The following is a 23,140-nucleotide window of genomic DNA, read 5'->3' as shown; positions in this document are numbered from 1 at the left end:
GTTTTCATTTTTTCCTTGTTCATTTAAACATTTGTGGAATTAAAATATTGTGCAATGGAATTGTGTCGAAATTGTAAAAGCCTATAGGGTGAATTCAGAAAGTAGAACATCATATAAACTGGGGCAGCTTAATCCTGAAGCATATATTTATTGGTCTGACAAGAGAAAATCTAAATTATTGTTATGCCACGTTCAAAACAACTTGGAACTCGGACATCTCCGACATCAGTGCGTTCAAGACAACTGGGAACTTGGGAAAAAACGTTTTGAAGGGTCATCCAACCCGGAATTCCAAGTCAGAGACTCTGGCATATTTCTAGAGCTCTGGCTTTCGACCTGAAGATCACTGATGCCTCGTTTTTTTCTTAGTTCCCAGTTGTCTTGAAAGCACCAACACTAATGCCACGTTCAGATGTTACTAGGAAACTCGGAAATGTCACACTTGCCAACATGGTTGTAGTTATGCACGAGCCATGTTCAACTAGTTAGTAAAGCGGACATTTCTGAGTTTCCTAGTTCCGATTAGTTTAGTTGCACAAGTAGAAAGACAGTTTGTAACCGTAAACAAATGCCCTTGCAGAGAGACCAACCACATGATAAAAATCACATCATTTCGTTGGTGTGACATCACAGAGGGGCCAGATGCCACGTTCAAAACAACTGGGTACTAGGCCGAAATCTCCGACTTCAGTGAATTCACATCAACTGGGAACTCCCGAAAGAAAACTTGCTCTGAGTTGGGAAAATCGTTTTGAACAGTGATTCAACTCGGAATTCCAAGTCGGGAAATCACACCTCTTTCTAGATATCCGATCTGGACGTCGTGATTTGACCTCGTTTTTTCTCTGAGTTCCCAGTTGTCTTGAAAGCACCAAGAGCAAGCTTCAAACAGGAAGTTCACCTTGCAATGCACAGTAATATCAGTGACATATAGCTTTTTTCTGTTAAGGTCATACAACTCATAATGAACAGTGTCAAGTTGTGATGTAAATGTGCATACTACTGGTGCATCAAAATTAAAATTAAAAAAAGTTGCCAAAATTATGTTTACATTTTGTAATTCAGCACTTTTTTGTTGTCCCGCTTTACTAAACATAGCTAGCTAAAGTAGGACAGTCTTCTAGGCTTTTCCAATGGAGGAAAGATCCAGTTTACATTAGGGAATACCTGTACTTAGGTTAGGCAAGGTTCTGGTTCTTCTAGTACTATACCTTGTTCATTTTTTCTTGTAGTATTGTTATTAGTACTGTTATTTTTACTGTTATTAGTACTGTTATTTGAATGAATTCAGAAAAAAATTACACTTTTTATCTATCCAACATATACAACACATGATACATTTCTGAAATTCTCAGATGTTTCCTAGTCACACAACATTGAATTTAATTGTTTTTTGGGTACAAGTAGGGCTGTAATAATGGTGTCCCAGTTTATCTAACCTGCTGTCTACCAAATGAGAACTGAAAATAGGGTTTTGACTCAGTGTACACAAATGGGTGTGCTGCCTTCTGTGATAAAATGTGTGTTTGTGCGTGATTATGAAACATTTTGGAGAGATGTCTGAAGAGGTTACAGGAAACTGAAGTTTGCCCGATTACTCTTCCCATTCCGAATTCAACCTACTGTATCAATTCACTCACTCACTGACAACAATTAAATTCACTGACAACAATTTTGGATGAAGGACTATTATTATTATTATATATATATATATATATTTGAACATGTTTGGTTTAGATGTCTTCACTTATTAGCCTATCATTGTTTTTTACAAAAGACAAGGGAACATTTAAAATGTATATTCAGACAAAAGAGCATAAATTCTCCTTTCCTCACCATGGATTCTGTATACACAGCAGATTATAAAGCGACCGTGTTGGATAATTAAAGGCGTTAATTAATTAAACAGGCATTAATATTAAAATGTTCCGATAAATAGACTAATAAGCTATAGCATATAGAAGTTAACTAGCCGGTTTCTTCTCGAGAAGAAAACAAATAGGCTAGGCTAAAACGAATTATGCGCAAATACAATCCTTGTGGATCACAACCAAAACTTTTAAATCCTGTATTTTTGTCTTGTGTGAAATGATATTCAGAATTTGGCCTGTAGCTAATGAAAATCTATAGGCCTATTTAATAAATACATGTTTAATTTTCAAAACAAGAATTCAAGAATGAAAACAATTAGGCATATAGCCAAGCAATGATAGAATAACATAAACGTATTTTGAAAGGGACATATTTACGCTACATGTATTAAAATAATCGAATTCTCCAGCACAGTTTTTCGGTGTTGACAGTTTTTCATTTCAATCCATGTTGTGTTTCCTTGTGCCTCCTCAGATCCACTTTCCTTTGGAATCCTTTGCCGCAGAGGTCGCAGCCGAACGGTTTGAAGCCTGTGTGCTTGCGGCTGTGCGTGATGAGGTTGGAGCTCTGACTGAAGGCCTTCCCGCATACCTGGCACTTGTGCGGCTTCTCACCTGATAATGTAAACAAGTTGCATTATGAAAGTGTCATTTTGAGCTCTCCATATCTGCTGTGATTGTTCTCGTGCCTAATTGTCTGACTTTTAGAAGCATAATATGCATACCCACTGGGCACCGACGTCAATTCAAGGTCTATTCCACGTTGGTTTAACGTAATTTAATTGAACTGACCCAGAGGGAAAAGTGTATTTTTGTTTGGTTAACACTTTTAATAACAGGCGTTTGTAAAATATTTTATATCATATTTTAAAATCATTAACTTATCTTTTGTGGTGGATGCGGGATCTCTCACCTGTGTGGATAAAGGTGTGTTTCTTCATGTCGGACTTCTGATGGAATCTCTTCCCGCAGTACTGACAAGGGTAGGGCCGCGTGTCGGAGTGGATAAGCAAGTGCGTGGACAGCGTGGATGAGCGCTTGAAGCTTTTGTCACATATTTTACAGTTGAAGCTCCTCTCCTGTGAACCAGGTAAGATGTGAGTGCATGTGACATGCACCTTTTTATTTCATCCATTGCGTTTGTCGTTTACGCATGCATAACACGTGGTATTGAATCCCAATAGGCATAGGAGAAAGTAGGCCTAAAGGTCCAAATATTAAGTGACATAGGCATTTGGGCCTTACCTGTGAGTGAACGCCCTTGTGTTGTTCGAGGCTCACTGCGTGCCCAAACGTTTTCCCACACAATCCACAGGCAAAGGGGCGAGTTCCGCTATGCGACCGACGAACGTGAACCTCTAACCCGTGGGGCGTCGAGAATACCTTTAGGAAAGGATGAAAGAGATGTTATTATGTGTTAATAAGTGACAATCACCCAATTGAAACCGAACAATTGTTTATCGTTGCCATACGTTGTGATAGAGGAGTGTGGCCCACCTTGCAACACTTGATGCACTTGTACGATCCACTTGGTTCTAGACGGGAACAGATGAGATCGGATTCAGACTTGATTTCAGAGGCCTTGGTCTTCAGCTTGAGGTCCGAATATAACTGGTCGGCGTCCCGCATTCTATAGGTAGGGAACACCGTAGACCCAAAGTCCCTGTAAAATCCAGTGTGTGGGCCCCTCTGTGCGTAAATGAGGGAGTTGGTGGCACCATCCTCGGATCCATAGAGGCCCATCTGTATGTCGGGCTCCAGGGTTGTGGGGAGATTGTGTTGATATGTTCGCTGCACAAGGTGCCTGAGCTCGGAGCCAGAGTAGGTAATCCATGGGTAAGGGCGAAATGGAATGGCGAAAGGGTGAGCGTCGTCTGCTGACGGAGTGAAACATTGTTCCGAATCTGGAAAACATTTGGAATATGAGTCGTCACGTTTCCAAATACTATTTACAAAAATAGGTAATAGTTATTAAATAATACACCCTTTAATATTCTGGTAGCCTATATTGAAGGATAAAAGTGCTAAAATATGAAAAGCAGAGGGACAGCCTCAAATAACCATGTTTGGAGATGCAGTGCGCATATGCGTAATGATGACATCACAACAAACTATAAACACAAACCTGGTGATGCAGATGGAGATGGAGGGCGCCAGTAGTCGTCATAGTCCGAGAAGCGGTCGCACACGCTGCCCTCGCAGCTCAGCGGGTAGATGGGGGAGTGGTCAGCCGTGTGCACCAGACGGGATTCGGGGGAGAGGTTAGGAGCAACCTGCGCGTCACAGTTCCCCTCAAACTCAACCTGCAATTTGCTTTCTATAGCCATAGAGAAAGAGAGCAAGGACTGGCACTTAATTCAAGCTCATAATATTCGTCACAGTTTTATATTTTATTTGTGAATTCTAAAAAGTAAACATAAAACATTCCACGCGTATTTAGAGAAATTTGAATCGTATCCATATCCAAACAGACTTGTGTGTAACGTGCATAATGTATTACAATTAAGTCCAGGCCTAGGCATGACATACATTGAGACCAGTATCACATATAGACATACCTGCGCATATATGGGCTAAAATAGTATCCATTCTAATGTAGTCATCATCCAGGTATCGTGGTTGGTGATAGCTATGTGCTCGTTTACTCTTCACCAAAAATGACCTCGGCATGGTTATTCTCTGCTGTGTGACTGTCAAGATCCCTGGTCACTTGTGATGAAATCCTCTTCGTCCACACGGACCTATTTTATCTCTGGAAAGATTTGAATACCATTGGTTGACAGGTTCATCCAGCATAGGGATTTTTTGGCAGGAGATGAAGCATGCGCATTGCCCAAAGGCACCTGCGCGTTCACCAGGTGTTGTGAGACAGGTGGCCAGAGGAACTACTGCCCTCCACGGTCTACGGAGTGTGTGATTGAATACCACAACTTATCATATTTCAAAAAGGTCATTAAGAGGCCATAGTAGTTGTTTCCTTTCATGACAGGTAATATTTGAGTTTGTTCAGAATCAGATGACAGAATATAATTTGTTACAGTGATTGGTTTTAACGTGTGTGCATTGGGTTTAAATGGACATAATCTTATTGGAATTTCTTTGATTATGATGTGGAGTCTTTAGAATATTTGTCGATTTAAAGCCGTAACCCTCCCTTCATTAATGGCTTATGCAACTAGGCCCATGTCAATGTAAACGGATCCTGCGGTACCTTCTCAGAGCTCACCCACCGGCAATGATATCCCATTAATGACGCATGCACGGCAAGGTGACTAGCCCTCTCCATGCAACCGTCTCCAAGTGCGGACCTGAGGTATCCCTTACTGACCCGCCGTCAGTTAACATGCTGGCTAATTCACCCGTATAGACCCAATAACTTCTTCCAAATGTATCTTATCCAAATGCGTAATGCAAAAGCATGTCAAGGCTCTATTATTGTATCAGTACCCACTGGGCACACTGGTTTAATCAACCTTGTTTCCAGGTCATTTCAATGAAATTACGTTGAACCAACGTTGAATAGACATCGAATAGACGTCTGTGCCCAGGGGTAGGCTCGCCTTTGATTTAAAAAAGTTGGAGTGAACTGAGATGCTGTCATTTAGCCTATTCCAGAAATCACTAAGCTTCAAATTAAATCATTGCGAGGATTTTCGTGTTCAAGGTTGGTGTTCGAAGTTGTCTGAAAGCAAAGTGATATCGATTTCTGGACGGTGTGGGAAAGAACGTTGTTAGTTGAACCTGCAAGCACAACTTGAGATAAGCAAAGTTGGAACACATGCTCGATACTCATAGCTGAAGTTACTTACCCGTGCTTATTTTTTTTTTACAGAGCCTTTTGATTAACAACTAACACCTCCAACACATTGCAACTGTAAGTAATTGATAAATCACTTGACATCTGAAGTATTGCCCCCCCCCCCAAAAGTATTTAATTCTTTACCTTAAAACATTTGACACTCTATCAACCACACATAGAAGCATTAACATTTAGTTTACATTATTAAAATTGTCAAGAAACAAAACTGTTTCAGTTACAATTTTTGTTATTTCAGTCTAATGCATTGAGACCTACCCGTACACGGTGTCCACATGCGTAATAGGCGCAACTTGCAGCGTCCCTCCTCTCTCATCTGAACACAGCGGCTGTGCGGCTGTCATGACCTTTAAACAGCTGACAACTTCCTGAACTTCAGATTTTTTTTGCACAACTTTCAGTAAATAGACAGTGATTAGGCCTGATCGCTAATGACATAAAGGGCTATTCTTATCATTTGTACGCATATTTCAATTGTTCTACCTTGTTTGACAATCAAGTCATATGAAATGACTTCAACCAATTTGATTTGATGTTATAACAAAGTTATACCTCCTCAAACATTAATAACACAACACCCAATGAATCATAACAAAAAAAATCCCACAGACAACTCATGTTCCAAAGCAGCTTTTTCATATCCCAATTTTACTCTGTTTGTCTATTTACAGCTCAAGGTAGGGCTGTGAGTTTGTAATGATGTTTCCAATATTAGACCTATGGGTTATGGGCTGGCTAGACTTATCCTTAGTCGTGACAGTGCCAATGCCCACACAGAAGCTGTGTAATTTCAGAAAGATCCTAAACATTCCTTTAAATGGATCTCGTAACCATTCATTATCTGAACTATTTGTGTATTGAACTGACCAGGCATCTTGACTGACATGAATAGCCCATTGTTGTCTTCTCTCCTGGTTTTCACTTTCCTACAGGTGGAAGTTCACTGGAATAGAGGGCCTCCACCCTTAAAGCCAGACGGACTGTCACTGGATGGAGTTCACTGGAATAGAGGGCCTCCACCCTTAAAGCCAGACGGACTGTCACTGGATGGAGTTCACTGGAATAGAGGGCCTCCACCCTTAAAGCCAGATGGACTGTCACTGGATGGAGTTCACTGGAATAGAGGGCCTCCACCCTTAAAGCCAGACGGACTGTCACTGGATGGAGTTCACTGGAATAGAGGGCCTCCACCCTGAAAGCCAGACGGACTGTCACTGGATGGAGTTCACTGGAATAGAGGGCCTCCACCCTGAAAGTCAGACAGACTGTCACTGGATGGGGTTTTTCATTTATTGTTTAAATGTAACCTTTATTTAACTAGGCAAGTCAGTAAATAACAAATTATTATTTACAATGACAGCCTACCGGTGAACCGTGGGTTAACTGCCTTGTTCAGGGGCAGAACAACAGATTTTTACCTTGTCAGCTCGAAGATTCGATCCAGTATCTTTTTGGTGACTGGCCCAACGCTTTAACCACTAGGCTATCTTCCAGTCACTGGAATAGAGGGCCTCCACCCTTAAAACCAGACAGACTGTCACTGGATGGAGTTCACTGGAATAGAAGGCCTCCAACCTGAAAGCCAGACGTACTGTCACTTGATGCACACATGCCTACTCTTACACACAGGGCAGGGCATAGTGGCCTTCATTGTTTCTCTTTATGGATTTGATATCAGATCTGGGTTCAAATAATTGAGTTGGCTTGATTGAGCTTGCCTGGTAAAATTGAACCAATGCAATAGACCCAAGTGCAAACCTCTCCCATCTGGGACTCCATCAGACAGACTCAATCAAACACTCGGAGGATTTGAAAGATAACAAATCAAATACTATTTGAACCTGGGTCGGTGAAATCTGTATAATCTTTTGAGTTTTTGTTCCCTGAAGTTTTGATCTGCATCAAGATATCTGGAGGGAAAAATCCCATTTCCATGGGACCTCAGTGGAGGATGCACCTTTATGTGCCCTTTAGGGTCTTGAGAATGAGACTGATTAGACAAATAGCTTGACATGCACAGTACTGTACAGACTTAATATGGTGTCTGAGGCACTAAGAGCATCAAGCAGACTAAGAGCATCAAGTGCATCAAGCCCAACACTCTGTCTTGTCTATAATAACGACCGTATAAGCTATTAAAAAAATGAAAAGGGGTGCAAATATCTTTGCATCCTTTTGAGCAGTCAATCACAATCACACTGCATTTAGGTAAAGGCAAAGCAGACTGACCTTGTGCAGTATTGCAGAGTGATATCTATCTGAGCAGAGCTGAAGGAATTGGAGAGTGTAAACTCAGAGCCAGAACAGGAAACCAAACACAGTGCAGAGCAGGCGCTATCAATGCTGCGGCAGGTCATCATCTCGTCAGTCGGGCTTTTTTTCTCTCTCTCCTTTTCTCACCATCCAGAGACCCTGGTGGTAAACGCTACAGTCTCTCAGCCAAATATGTGATTGAAATAGCTGCAAAGAGTCGCTGTGATAACAGCTTGTGGTTTTTTTCTTTCAACTTTCTCAAACATGCTATAGAAATAAACGTGGGCTTTGACTTGCTGTCTCTGAACCACCAGTCTATATCTGCAGCTCAAGCTAATGTTCTTGAAACCATATGTGCGCAGAGAGAAAGTATGTGACTGCTGTTCCTGGAAAGTATATATAGTATTTTACCTGTGCAATGCTGTCGCTTAAACACCACAAAGTCCCTGTGAATCTTTCAGAAGACAACTCAGCAGTTCAAAAAACATGGCTGTGCAATATGTTAGTTATTTGAGGGTTGCTTTCCAGACCCCGATTAAGTCTGCTACTCCTGGACTTAAAAAATTGTGCTAAATGGAGATTCTCCATTGAAAGTGCTATTAAATCCAGGACTAGGCTTAAACTAGGTCTGGGAAACCAGCCCTGAAAGTTTAAACTGAATCTTCTTGACTGCATTCCACTCTAAAGTGATGGGTCACCTTTTGCAACAAGGCAAATGACTTTAAAGTAAGGTCTGATAAGCTCTTGAGTGGCGCAGCAGTCTAAGGAACTGCATCTCAGTGCTAGAGGCGTCACTACAGACCCAGGTTAGATTCCAGGCTGTATCACAACCGACCTTGATTAGGAGTCCTATAAGGCTCCGCACAATTGGCCCAGTCTGGTCCAGGTTAGGGTAGGCCGTCATTGTAAATAAGAATTTGTTCTTAACGGACTTGCCTCGTTAAATAAAGGTACCAAAATAAGCATACCACTGATAGACTAATCTTATGTATCTGTGGCTTTTATAAAGCCGAGCAGGTTTTCTCAGACATTATCAACAGCTCAGTGGACTGTGAGCCTCCACAGTCCATTATGTAGCTCATGTGACTCAAGCATGTTTGGATTCTTGTCAAATTTACCATAGAATATTAATCTACACAGTGTATCAAAATAGTCTCCCCTATGTACATCAAGCAGTCAGAGGCAGATCATGGGGGTTGGAATCCAGTAAGAGTGGAGTCTGTTGTGGAGCCTCCATCAGTGTTGAGACATCTCTATAAAAACCACACCGCTATCTAATCACCTCACAAGTTCCTCTGGCCCACTCACGCAAACCACACAAACGTGAAGCGCTAAGGAAACACACACACACACACACACACACACACACACACACACACACACACACACACACACACACACACACATACACACACACACACACACACACACACACACACACACACACACACACACACACACACACACACACACACACACACACACACACACACACACACACACACACAAACCTTACTTTAACTTCACCCACTGCCTCCCCTCATTCAACCACAGCCCAATGGGAACAACAAGCCAAATCTGACCGAACCCCCAGCTGCCAACTGCTCCCTCCAGATAGGGCTGCAATCGAGAACACAATGCATGATTTACTGTGTCGCAGTCGAAACAAAACCACAAGACAGTTCTTCTCTCAGAGGGATAGCATCTTGTTCTCCCTTCAAATCTTGTCATCTGAACTAGTAAATCAGTGGTTATGAGGAAGAAAACCCTATAGTGCCCTTCTGTCCACACTGTGTCTCATTTCTTTTCCAACTGTCCTACACTTAGAAAAAAAAGGGTTCCTAAAGGGTTCTTCGGCTGTACCCATAGGAGAACCCCTTTTGGTTTCCATGTTGAACCCTCTGTGGATCGCGTTCTACCTGGAACCAAAAATGGTTCCTCAAAGGTTTCTCCTATGGGGACAGCCAAATAGCCTTTTTATGTTCCAGGTAGCACCTTTTTTTCTAAGAGTGTATGATCATAAGATTTCTTCTTCAAATCAGTGTGTATCTTTACAGTTTCTCCATCAATCAGTCATGCATGCTTCTTTTGTTTGGGTCCCCCTGTATTGTATGTTATATAAGATTATGAATTACGAAAGTCAAGAAAGTGGACCAAACAGCAACTTGAATGTACATTTTCCTTAGACTGCACAGAAAGCTAAACGATATACAGCTACAGACTGTAGGCCTATTTGGCTATATTTTGGCATGATTTTGTCAATAATGAAGTTCTTGAAAACACTCTCTCCTGGACTTGCTGGATGCTATAAACAGGTTACAAATCACCTCCTCAGAACAGGAGCACCTCATCAATCTGATCAACAAGACCCCTTGTTAGCAAGCCGCCAGGCCAATTTCTGGTTGTAAATCATCCAAAGTGGGCAAATACTAGGAATCTCATGGAAACAGACGTGTGCAAATCTACTCAGAGCTTCCTGGTTATTGTGCCCCTCTTCAGGAGCATGTTGGAGTTTGTTGCTGAGAGGTCAGGGTTCACAGCCACGCTCTCCGTGTTGTGTGATTTTCTGATACACTTGACAGCGGTCAGTGCAAAGAGCTTATTGATAGGTTATTGATTTACAGCTCTGTGTTGAAGAGCTATGATTCATAGTAACATTGAAGTCTTCCTGGTAGCCACTGGTTACTGTCTTCTCAGTACATTGGTAGTTTTAATCTCCCTTGTTAAATATTCATAACAGGACTGCTTCAGAGCTCATTGTTGATATTGATAAGATGTTTGACTTGTTTGGACAAAATAGACCCCTTTTTCTACTTCAACCCATATGCACGCACGCACGCACACACACACGCATGCACGCACGCACGCACACACACACACACACACAAATAGTAATGACCCCACTGATGTACTTTAATCTGTGTTTTGACTAGGATTGCAAAAGGAGGGTATAATATTGGAAAATGTCTCAGTTTACCAGTAAACTACCAGATTTTGATAACTTTCAAAGTTGTTTTGGAATTTTATGAAATAACATCTAGTGGCCTTTTTGGCTATTTCGGATTATCACAGGCATCTGTAACTATCTAAATAAAATGACAAAGCTGGAAAATGTTATCCGAAATACAGTGCCTTCAGAAAGTATTCATACCCCTTGACTTATTCCACACTTGGTTTTGTTACAACCTGAATTAAAAAGGGATTGTATTTAATAGACACAGACCCCATAATGACAAAGTTTTTAGAAATGTTTGCAAATTTATTGAAAATGAAATACAGAAATGTCTAATTTACATAAGTATTCACACCCCTGAGTCAATACTTTGTAGAATCACCTTTGGCAGCGATTACTGCTGTGAGTCTTTCTGGGCAAGTCTCTAAGAGCTTTGCACACCTGAATTGTACAATATTTGTACAATATTCTTTAAAAAATTCTTCAAGATCTGTCAAGTTGGTTGTTGATAATTGCTAGACAGCGATCTTCAAGTCTTTCCATAGATTTTCAAGCCGATTTAAGACAAAACTGTAACTAGGCCACTAAGGAACATTCAATGTAGTCTTGGAAAGTAACTCTAGTATATATTTGGCCTTGTGTTTTAGCTTATTGTCCTTCTGAAAGGTGAATTTGTTTCCCAGTGTCTGTTGGAAAGCAGACTGAACCAGGTTTTCCTCTTGGATTTTGCCTGTGCTTAGCTCTATTCCGTTTATTTTATCCTAAAAAACTCCCTAGTCCTTGCCGATGACAAGCATACCCATAACACGATGCAGAAAATATGAAGAGCGGTACTCACTGATGTGTTGTGTAGGATTTGCCCCAAACATAACGCTTTGTATTCAGGAAATTAAGTTGATTTATTTGCCACATTTTTTGTAGTTTTACTTTAGTGCCTTATTGCAAACAGGATGCATGTTTTGGAATATTTTGTATTTTGTACAGGCTTCCTTCTTTTCACCTTTTTCACTGTCGTTTAAGTTAGCATTGTGGAGTAACTCTAATGTTGTTGATCCATCCTCACAGCCATTAAGGTTTTTATCTGTTTTAGTCACCATTGGCTTCATTGTGAAACCCCTGAGCGGTTTCCTTCCTTTCCGGCAACTGAGTTAGGAAGGACGCCTGTATCTTTGTAGTGACTGGGTGTATTGATACACCATCCAAAGTGTAATTAATAACTTCACCATGCTCAAACGGTTATTCAATGTCGTTTTTTTTTTACCCATCTACCAATATGTGCCCTTCTTTGTGAGGCATTAGAAAACTGCCCTGGTCTTATGGTTGAATCTGTGTTTGAAATTCACTACTCGACTGAGGGACCTTATGTGTGGGGTACAGAGATGAGGTAGTCATTGAAAAATCATGCACACAGTGAGTCCATGCAACTTATTATGTGACTAATTAAGCAAATATTTACTCCTGAACTTTTACATTTTTTAAATGTAAGCTTTATTTAAACTAGGCAAGTCAGTTAAGAACAAATTCTTATTTACAATGACTTATTTAGTCTTGCCATAACAAAAGGGTTGAATACTTATTGACTCAAGTCATTTCAGCTTTTCATTTTTAATTCATTTGTAAAAATTTCTACAAACATATTTCCACTTTGACATTATGGGGTATTGTGTGTAGGCCAGTGACACAAAATCTCAATTTAAATTCAGGCTGTAACACAACAAAATGTGGAAAAAGTCAAGGTGTGTGAATACTTTAAGGCACTGCATAAACCATCAACTTAGTGAATACCACTAATGTTTAATATAAGCGTTTCAGCATGAAATATCCTTACAAAATGTTTTACACACTTGTATTTATTTTACTTTGTCAATATGTCTTTGATGCAAATGTTTTGCTGCCAAACTGGTGGCAGCTGTGAAAAAAGTTAATAGTAGGAAGAGTTTCAGAGTTAATTGAAAATAATGGCATTGTTGATTAGATAATTTTTTCATTAATTAGGCTATTTTCTGCTGAACCATATAGTCTAACCTGTTAGACTGTTCCCCAGGCGCCGCACCTCCCTGATTCAGACTGGTTGGGTTAAATGCGGAAGACACATTTCAGTTGTAGTGGTCTGGGTGTAGCTGGTGCAGAGGACTCGCAGAGGACTCGCAGGACAGCAGAGATGAGTAACACAAGTAACTTTACTCAAATATTCCAATAACATGTCGTAATACCGAGCCCACAATAACGGACTGAACATACATAAAACAATCACGCACAAAAACCATGGGGGAAAAAGAGGGTTAAATAATGAACGTGTAATTGGGGAATTGAAACCAGACAAAACAAAATGGAAAATGAAAAGTGGATCGGCGATGGCTAGAAGGCCGGTGACGTCGACCGCCGAACGCCGCCCGAACAAGGAGAGGGACCGACTTCGGTGGAAGTCGTGACAGTACCCCCCCCCCCCCTTGACCCGCGCATTGACACTGACCTCGGGGACGACCCGGAGGGCGAGGCGCAGGGCGATCCGGATGTAGACGGTGGAACTCCCGCAGCAACGAAGGGTCCAAAACGTCCTCCACCGGCACCCAGCATCTCTTTCCGGACCGGATCCCTCCCACTCCACGAGGTACTGAAGGCCCCTCGCGTGACGCCTCGAGTCCAGTATGGCTCGAACCTCATACGCCGGGGCTCCCTCGATGTCCAGAGGGGGCGGAGGAACCTCCCGCACCTCAGACTCCTGGAGTGGACCAGCCACCACCGGCCTGAGGAGAGACACATGGAACGAGGGGTTAATAGGGTAATCAGGGGGAAGCTGTAACCTGTAGCAAACCTCGTTCAGTCTCCTCAGGACTTTGAATGGCCCCACAAACCGCGGGCCCAGCTTTCAGCAGGGCAGGCGGAGGGGCAGGTTTCGGGTCGAGAGCCAGACCCAGTCGCACCGGGGCCTCACTGTGGTGGCGGTCGGCGCTCGTCTTCTGACGCCTCACGGCCCGTTGCAGGTGCACATGAGCGGCGTCCCAGGTCTCCTCCGAGCGCTTAAATCACTCATCCACCGCAGGAGCCTCGATCTGGCTCTGATGCCAAGGTGCCAGAACCGGCTGATACCCCAGTACGCACTGGAAGGGGGAGAGGTTAGTGGAGGAGAGGCGGAGCGAGTTTTGGGCCATCTCTGCCCAGGGGATGAATGCCACCCACTCCCCCGGCCGGTCCTGGCAATAAGACCGCAGAAACCTACCCACATCCTGGTTTACTCTCTCCACCTGCCCGTTACTCTCGGGGTGAAAACCCGAGGTAAGGCTGACCGAGACCCCCAGACGTTCTATGAACGCCCTCCAGACCCTTGACGTGAACTGGGGACCTCGATCAGACACTATATCCTCAGGCACCCCGTAGTGCCGGAAGACGTGTGTTAACAGGGCCTCCGCAGTCTGTAGGGCCGTAGGGAGACCGGGCAAAGGAAGGAGACGGCAGGACTTAGAGAACCGATCCACAACGACCAGGATCGTGGTGTTACCCTGTGAGGGAGGAAGATCGGTGAGGAAGTCCACCGATAGGTGTGACCACGGCCGTTGTGGAACGGGTAAGGGCTGTAACTTCCCTCTGAGCAGGTGCCTGGGGGCCTTGCACTGGGCGCACACAGATCAGGAGGAAACATAAACCCTCATGTCCTTGGCCAAGGTGGACCACCAGTACTTCCCACTAAGACAGCGCACAGTCCGGCCGATGCCAGGATGACCAGAGGAGGGTGACGTGTGGGCCCAATAAATCAAACGGTCGTGAACAGCAGACGGAATGTACAGACGCCCAGCTGGACACTGGAGGGGAGTGGGCTCTGTACGTAACGCCCTCTCGATGTCCGTGTCCAGCTCCCACACCACCGGTGTCACCAGGCAAGAGGCCAGAAGTATGGGAGTGTGATCTATGGACCTCTGTGTCATACATCCGGGACAGTGCGTCTGCCTTAGCGCTCTGGGAACCTGGTCTGTCGGACAGGGTGAAAACAAAATGGGTAAAGAACATGGCCCACCTTGCCTGGCGAGGGTTCAGTCTCCTCGCCGCCCGGATGTACTCCAGATTGCGGTGGTCAGTCCAGATGAGAAAAGGGTGTTTAGCCCCCTCAAGCCAATGTCTCCACGCCTTAAGAGCCTTGACAACAGCCAACAGCTCCCGGTCCCCCACATCATAGTTTCGCTCCGCCGGGCTGCGCTTCTTCGAAAAGAAAGCACAGGGGCGGAGCTTTGGTGGCGTACCCGAGCGCTGAGAGAGCACGGCTCCTATCCCAGCCTCGGACGCGTCCACCTCCACTATGAACGCCAAAGAGGGATCCGGATGAGCAGCACGGGAGCCGAGGTAAACAGAGCCCTCAGGTGACCAAAAGCCCTGTCCGCCTCAGCCGACCACTGCAGTCGCACCGGTCTCCCCTTCAGCAGTGAGGTAATGGGAGCCGCTACCTGACCAAAGCCCCGGATAAACCTCCGGTAGTAGTTGGCAAGCCCTAGAAACCGCTGCACTTCCTTTACCGTGGTGGGAGTCGGCCAATTACGCATGGCTGAAATGCGGTCACTCTCCATCTCCACCCCTGAAGTGGAAATGCGGTACCCTAGGAAGGATACGGACTGTTGGAAGAACAGACATTTCTCAGCCTTGACGTACAGGTCATGCTCCAACAGTCGACCAAGCCCCCTGCGCACCAGGGACACATGCTCGGCGCGTGTAGCGGAGTATATCAGAATGTCGTCGATATACACCACTACACCCTGCCCGTGCAGGTCCCGGAAAATCTTGTCTACAAAGGCCTGGAAGACTGATGGAGCATTCATCGACCCGTACGGCATGACAAGGTACTCATAGTGCCCTGAGGTGGTACTAAATGCCGTCTTCCACTCGTCCCCCTCCCGGATACGCACCAGGTTGTAAGCGCTCCTGAGATCCAATTTTGTGAAGAGGCGTGCCCTGTGCATTGACTCTATCGCACTGGCTATGAGAGGCAGCGGGTAGCTGTACCTCACAGTGATTTGGTTGATACCTCGATAGTCAATGCACGGGCGCAGACCTCCATCCTTCTTCTTCACAAAAAATAAACTCGAGGAGGCAGGTGAAGTGGAGGGCCGAATGTACCCCTGCCCCAGGGATTTGGAGACATATGTTTCCATAGCCGCCGTCTCCTCCTGTGACAGGGGATACACGTGACTCCTGGGAAGTGCTGCGTCTACCAGGAGATTTATCGCACAATCCCCCCGTCGATAGGGTGGTAATTGAGTCGCCTTCTTCTTACAGAAGGCGAGAGCCAAATCGGCATATTCAGAGGGGATGCGCACGGTGGAGACCTGTTCTGGACTTTCCACCGTAGTAGCACCGATGGAAACCCCTAAACACCTCCCCGAGCACTCTTGTGACCACCCCTTGAGAGCCCTCTGTTGCCACGAAATAGTGGGGTTATGACAGGCCAACCAGGGTAGACCCAGCACCACGGGAAACACAGGAGAATCAATAAGGAAAAGACTAATTCTCTCCTTGTGACCCTCCTGCGTAACCATGCCCAGTGGTGCGGTGGCCTCCCTAATTAACCCTGACTCTAATGGTCATTTATCTAGGGCGTGCACAGGGAAGGGCATATCCACAGGAACAGGAATCTACGAGTGCCTTATGCTGGAAATGCGGGGAAAACTCAGGAAAATTTATAAACAAAACATGTGAGCAACAGGGGGCTCTGAGTGAGCCTGGTGCCGACTCACCTGGGGTGACACAAGAGTGTCCTGCTTGCTGCCTCGACTCCCAGAGGAACCTCCCCAGCACCGACCAGCAGTGTGCCCTCTGCGGCCACAGATGGTACAGGGAACGGCCCTTCCTCTGGTCGCCCTAAGCGCAGCACCTCCCAGCTCCATGGGCGTTGGAGCGGGGGATGGAACTGACTGGCCCCGATCCGGACGTCCACGGGTAGCCAGCAGGTTATCCAGCCGGATGGACAGGACCACCAGCTGGTCAAACGTGAGAGTGGTGTCCCTGCAGGCCAACTCCCGACGGACGTCCTCATGCAGACTGCACCGGTAGTGATCGATCAGGCGGCATGATCGATCAACGCCCCCATACGGCGTTGGCCCATTCCAGGGCTTTCCCTGAGAGACAGGAGACAAGGGCGGACACACTCTCACGTCCCGAAGGAGCCGGGTGGACGGTCGCCAGGTAGAGTTCCAGCTGCAGTAGGAACCCATGGCATCAGGCAGCCGTCCCATCATACTCCCTCGGGAGCGCGAGCCGAATCCCACTGGGACCGGGTGAAGGAGGGGTGAACAGTGGTGCCTGTTGTAGTGGTGCCGGTGGAGGCGCTGGAAGAACTCCTTCTGTCTCCCATCGGTCCGTCGTCTGCAGCACGCAATCCATGGCGGTGCCGAGACGTTGCAACATGGTCGCATGGTGCTGGACACGCTCCTCGGCCGCCAAAGAGGGGTTGACTGCTCCTGCTGACTCCATTTTTTTGCTCCGTGATTCTGTAGTGGTCTGGGTGTAGCTGGTGCAGAGGAGTCAGGCGCAGGACAGCAGAGATGAGTAACACAAGTAACTTTACTCAAATATTCCAATAACATGTCGTAATACCGAGCCCACAATAACGGACCGAACATACATAAAACAATCACGCACAAAAACCATGGGGAAAACAGAGGGTTAAATAATGAACATGTAATTGGGGAATTGAAACCAGGTGTGTAAAACAAAGACAAAACAAATGGAAAATGAAAAGTGGATCGGCGATGGCTAGAAGGCCGGTGACGTCGACCGCCGAACGCCGCCCGAACAAGTAGAGGGACCGACTTCGGCAGAAGTTGTGACATCAGTTGAATACATTGTTGGACAACTGACTAGGTATCCCACTTTCCCTTTCCCTATCCACCAGAAAGTCGACACAGATATAAAAATACTCTACATTAATATATTTAAAGGTTGTTCAAGTATAAATTACCAAAGTTACCATAGATTGCCATAGATTACCTGCTAATTACCAAAATTACAGAAGATTCAGTTATCTTTGGTAAATTACCAGTAGCTTTGCAGACCTAGTTTTGACAAAGAGATTTTCTTCTCTAAATAAGGTGTGAGAAGTCTGGTCAGAGTGTCACATAGCTGACTGAGAACAAAACACTTTTTCAAACAGGAGTTGCTAGATCTTAGTGCCATCTCCACTATTTCCGCTATATATTTGGCATGTAATTTACTTATTCCTTGTAGGGTAATCTATCGTAATGAGTAAATTTAGGACAAATTTGCCTTTTCCGAGCCAGACAGCCCATAGTAGGTACTGACACAAATGTGGTTTTATGTAGGCCTTTATTGTAATTAGGGCTTAAAACCACTTTTGTGTTGAATGGAAAAAACTAGGACTCCACTGAATTGACGTTCTGCATCCACAGTCATCCTATGCAAGATTTGTCTGTTCTGCTGCAGCACCAGTCAACCATGGGTGGCTTCTCACTCAACCACCTAGGCCTATTACAGGCACTACAAGATGACTGGACTGTACTGGATGGGCACTCAGGGCACATGCCCTAGGGCCCCCGACATTCAAGGGGGCTACCAACCAAAATAATTTGAGGTTGGGGACCCCCAGATACCATAGGATAGCAAAATCTTTAGAATTGCAAGAAAATTAGCTTTAAAACTACTACATTATCTCTCAGCCTCATGGAAAAATGTGTAGAATAGCAGGAAATGTGAACCCTCCTGTCTCAGCCTCCAGTATTTATGCTGCAGTAGTTTATGTGTCGGGGGGCTAGGGTCAGTTTGTTATATCTGGAGTACTTCTCCTGTCTTATCCGGTGTCCTGTGTGAATTTAAGTATGCTCTCTCTAATTCTCTCTTTCTCTCTTTCTTTCTCTCTCTCTGAGGACCTGAGCCCTAGGACCATGCCTCAGGACGACCTGACATGATGACTCCTTGCTGTCCCCAGTCCACCTGGCCGTGCTGCTGCTCCAGTTTCAACTGTTCTGCCTGCGGCTATGGAACCCTGACCTGTTCACCGGACGTGCTACCTGTCCCAGACCTGCTGTTTTCAACTCTCTAGAGACTGCAGGAGCGGTAGAGATACTCTTAATGATCGGCTATGAAAAGCCAACTGACATTTACTCCTGAGGTGCTGACTCGCTGCACCCTCGACAACTACTGTGATTATTATTATTTGACCATGCTGGTAATTTATGAACATTTGAACATCTTGGCCATGTTCTGTTATAATCTCCACCCGGCACAGCCAGAAGAGGACTGGCCACCCCTCATAGCCTGGTTCCTCTCTAGGTTTCTTCCTAGGTTTTGGCCTTTCTAGGGAGTTTTTCCTAGCCACCGTGCTTCTACACCTGCATTGCTTGCTGTTTGGGGTTTTAGGCTGGGTTTCTGTACAGCACTTTGAGATATCAGCTGATGTAAGAAGGGCTATATAAATAAATTTGATTTGATTTGATTTGAGATAAGCTATAAAACAGCACATTCTTTCTCTCTGACCCATTGCCAAAAGTATAGAATTGCAGGAAATTAGCTTTAAAACTGTAAATTTTCTCATAGCCTCTTGACAAAACGTGTAGAATAGCATTCTAAAACATTTTTTTCAACACACAATTTGTTGAAATGCATGAAGTTATCTGTTTTCACCGCCCAAAAAAGGTTGGTCCCCTGGGGCCCCAAATGGGGTAGTCCGGCTCTCCTTTCACAGTTGCTCTCTCTTGCGAAACCAGTTCTGCAGAACAGAGCTTGGGAATGGCAGTGACCTGTTCACTAGGACCCAATGTGACTGAATGACAGCAGTGATGTTCTCACTGAGAGTGAGAGAGAAAGATCTTATCGGTCATTTTATCCAGAAAAGGAGAAGACATTGGTTCCTTTTTAGGGGTTGGGTGATCTACAGATAGGGCTACATTTTAACAAACTCATAGTGCGATGAAGAAATCTAAATGTTTTATCTTTCTATATCGTGAGACCGGGGTTTGAGTCGACCGGCTAGGCAGTTGTTTGTTATGTACTTGAACGTTATTTAATAGTTTATCCGCCATTGATGTTCTACTGTACTGTTATCTCTCTGTCTATATATATAATTACAAATGAGAAACACTGTAAAGTTTGCAAAATTGTGCAAAGAGAACATAATTTGGCTAATCAGAATGCCGTAACATTCTAAAACGTTTTGAATGTTCTTCAAATGAACTGTAGACCTTTTGGATCTTATCTCAAAGACCGTTTCACAAACATGACAAGGAGGTGGAAAAAGTTTCATTTTTAGGCGGACGGGTAATGTGATTTTAACATAATTTAATAAACAATGAATGATAGACAACTTCAATATGTATGGTAATAACATTTGTTTTGAATTATCAAAGAGTCATCAATATTTTACCTTGTGAGTGAGGTACACACACAATAGTGATTTTTAACATAAACATTTCAAGCATCCTGTCCTATAGTTGACCCCTGTGACTGAGGACCTTCCCAAGGCTTGACTGCTGCATGATACTAGGCTGATTAATCAAAGCAGAGTGCTCATTGGGGGAGGTTACCACATATAGGTCAATGGTCTCTACTCATCACCACCGGTCCTACCAGGGAAGAGCTGGATCAGCAGACTGGGCGTGGCTGCTTCAATGTCAAGGGAGACTGTCCCAATATATTCACACTAGCATACCATTTAGTGTGAAGCAATGTATTGAACATGCATTCTAAGTGGTATACTTAGTATGGGTATTGCAATGTGGCCATTTTTTAAACTGCATTCCAATAGGTAACCAATTTTGGCAAACCTTAACTAATTTCTTATACAGTTAGAATTTACCCTTGCTAACTTAACTGGGTGTGGCTGTCCCTGCCATCGCTCTCCAGGACAGCAGAGCTGATACCGTGACTGTCCCTGCCATCGCTCTCCAGGACAGCAGAGCAGATACCGTGGCTGTCCCTGCCATCGCTCTCCAGGACAGCAGAGCAGATACCGTGACTGTCCCTGCCATCGCTCTCCAGGACAGCAGAGCAGATACCGTGGCTGTCCCTGCCATCGCTCTCCAGGACAGCAGAGCAGATACCGTGACTGTCCCTGCCATCGCTCTCAGGACAGCAGAGCAGATACCGTGACTGTCCCTGCCATCGCACTCCAGGACAGCAGAGCAGATACCGTGGCTGTCCCTGCCATCGCGCTCCAGGACAGCAGAGCAGATACCGTGGCTGTCCCTGCCATCGCTCTCCAGGACAGCAGAGCAGATACCGTGGCCGTCCCTGCCATCGCGCTCCAGGACAGCAGAGCAGATACCGTGGCTGTCCCTGCCATCGCTCTCCAGGACAGCAGAGCAGATACCGTGGCCGTCCCTGCCATCGCTCTCCAGGACAGCAGAGCAGATACCGTGACTGTCCCTGCCATCGCTCTCCAGGACAGCAGAGCAGATACCGTGACTGTCCCTGCCATCGCTCTCAGGATAGCAGAGCAGATACCGTGACTGTCCCTGCCATCGCACTCCAGGACAGCAGAGCAGATACCGTGGCTGTCCCTGCCATCGCGCTCCAGGACAGCAGAGCAGATACCGTGGCTGTCCCTGCCATCGCTCTCCAGGACAGCAGAGCAGATACCGTGGCCGTCCCTGCCATCGCGCTTCAGGACAGCAGAGCAGATACCGTGGCCGTCCCTGCCATCGCTCTCCAGGACAGCAGAGCAGATACCGTGACTGTCCCTGCCATCGCTCTCCAGGACAGCAGAGCAGATACCGTGACTGTCCCTGCCATCGCTCTCAGGATAGCAGAGCAGATACCGTGACTGTCCCTGCCATCGCACTCCAGGACAGCAGAGCAGATACCGTGGCTGTCCCTGCCATCGCGCTCCAGGACAGCAGAGCAGATACCGTGGCTGTCCCTGCCATCGCTCTCCAGGACAGCAGAGCAGATACCGTGGCCGTCCCTGCCATCGCGCTTCAGGACAGCAGAGCAGATACCGTGGCTGTCCCTGCCATCGCTCTCCAGGACAGCAGAGCAGATACCGTGGCTGTCCCTGCCATCGCTCTCCAGGACAGCAGAGCAGATACCGTGGCCGTCCCTGCCATCGCGCTCCAGGACAGCAGAGCAGATACCGTGGCTGTCCCTGCCATCGCTCTCCAGGACAGCAGAGCAGATACCGTGACTGTCCCTGCCATCGCTCTCCAGGACAGCAGAGCAGATACCGTGGCTGTCCCTGCCATCGCTCTCCAGGACAGCAGAGCAGATACCGTGACTGTCCCTGCCATCGCTCTCAGGATAGCAGAGCAGATACCGTGACTGTCCCTGCCATCGCACTCCAGGACAGCAGAGCAGATACCGTGGCTGTCCCTGCCATCGCGCTCCAGGACAACAGAGCAGATACCGTGGCCGTCCCTGCCATCGCTCTCCAGGACAGCAGAGCAGATACCGTGACTCCACTGAATTGACGTTCTGCATCCACAGTCATCCTATGCAAGATTTGTCTGTTCTGCTGCAGCACCAGTCAACCATGGGTGGTTTCTCACTCAACCACCTAGTTCTATTACAGGCACTACAAGATGACTGGACTGTACTGGATGGGCACTCAGGGCACATGCCCTAGGGCCCTCGACCTTCAAGAAGGCTACCAACCAAAATATTTTTGAGGTTGGGGACCCCCAGATACCATAGGATAGCAACATCTTTAGAATGACATGAAAATTAGCTTTAAAACTACTAAACTATCTCTCAGCCTCATGGAAAAATGTGTAGAATAGCAGGAAATGTGAACAATATCATGAGATAAGCTATAAAACAGCACATTCTTTCTCTCTGACCCATTGCCAAAAGTATAGAATTGCAGGAAATTAGCTTTAAAACTGTACATTTTCTCATAGCCTCATGACAAAACGTGTAGAATAGCATTCTAAAACATTTTTTCAACACACAATTTGTTGAAATGCATGAAGTTATCTGTTTTCACCCCCCAAAAAAGGTTGGTCCCCTGGGGCCCCAAATGGGGTAGTCCGGCTCTCCTTTCACAGTTGCTCTCTCTTGCGAAACCAGTTCTGCAGAACAGAGCTTGGGAATGGCAGTGACCTGTTCACTAGGACCCAATGTGACTGAATGACAGCAGTGATATTCTCACTGAGAGTGAGAGAGAAAGATCTTATCGGTCATTTTATCAAGAAAAGGAGAAGACATTGGTTCCTTTTTAGGGGTTGGGTGATCTACAGATAGGGCTAAATTTTAACAAACTCATAGTGCGATGAAGAAATCTAAATGTTTTATATTTTCTATCTTTCTTTTTTT

General features: G+C 45.5%; 1 protein-coding gene across 1 annotated transcript; it reads right to left on the bottom strand.

The window, feature by feature from the left end:
• Positions 1–2,243: 2,243 nt before the first annotated feature.
• On the bottom strand, positions 2,244–4,576 carry LOC120019812 (zinc finger protein Gfi-1-like). Its single transcript, XM_038963224.1, has 6 exons — positions 4,430–4,576; positions 3,997–4,188; positions 3,369–3,775; positions 3,117–3,254; positions 2,785–2,950; positions 2,244–2,486 (listed from the first exon to the last, which is right to left on the bottom strand). Exons 1-6 carry the CDS (start codon positions 4,539–4,541, stop codon positions 2,308–2,310), a joined length of 1,194 nt encoding a protein of 397 aa, XP_038819152.1. The 5' UTR covers positions 4,542–4,576; the 3' UTR covers positions 2,244–2,307.
• Positions 4,577–23,140: the final 18,564 nt, after the last annotated feature.

Source organism: Salvelinus namaycush, chromosome 25, assembly GCF_016432855.1.
Source record: "Salvelinus namaycush isolate Seneca chromosome 25, SaNama_1.0, whole genome shotgun sequence".
In the NCBI taxonomy this organism is placed as follows: domain Eukaryota; kingdom Metazoa; phylum Chordata; class Actinopteri; order Salmoniformes; family Salmonidae; genus Salvelinus; species Salvelinus namaycush.
The sequence above is the reverse complement of the archived record's forward strand: the minus strand, read 5'-3'. Positions and strand labels throughout refer to the sequence as shown.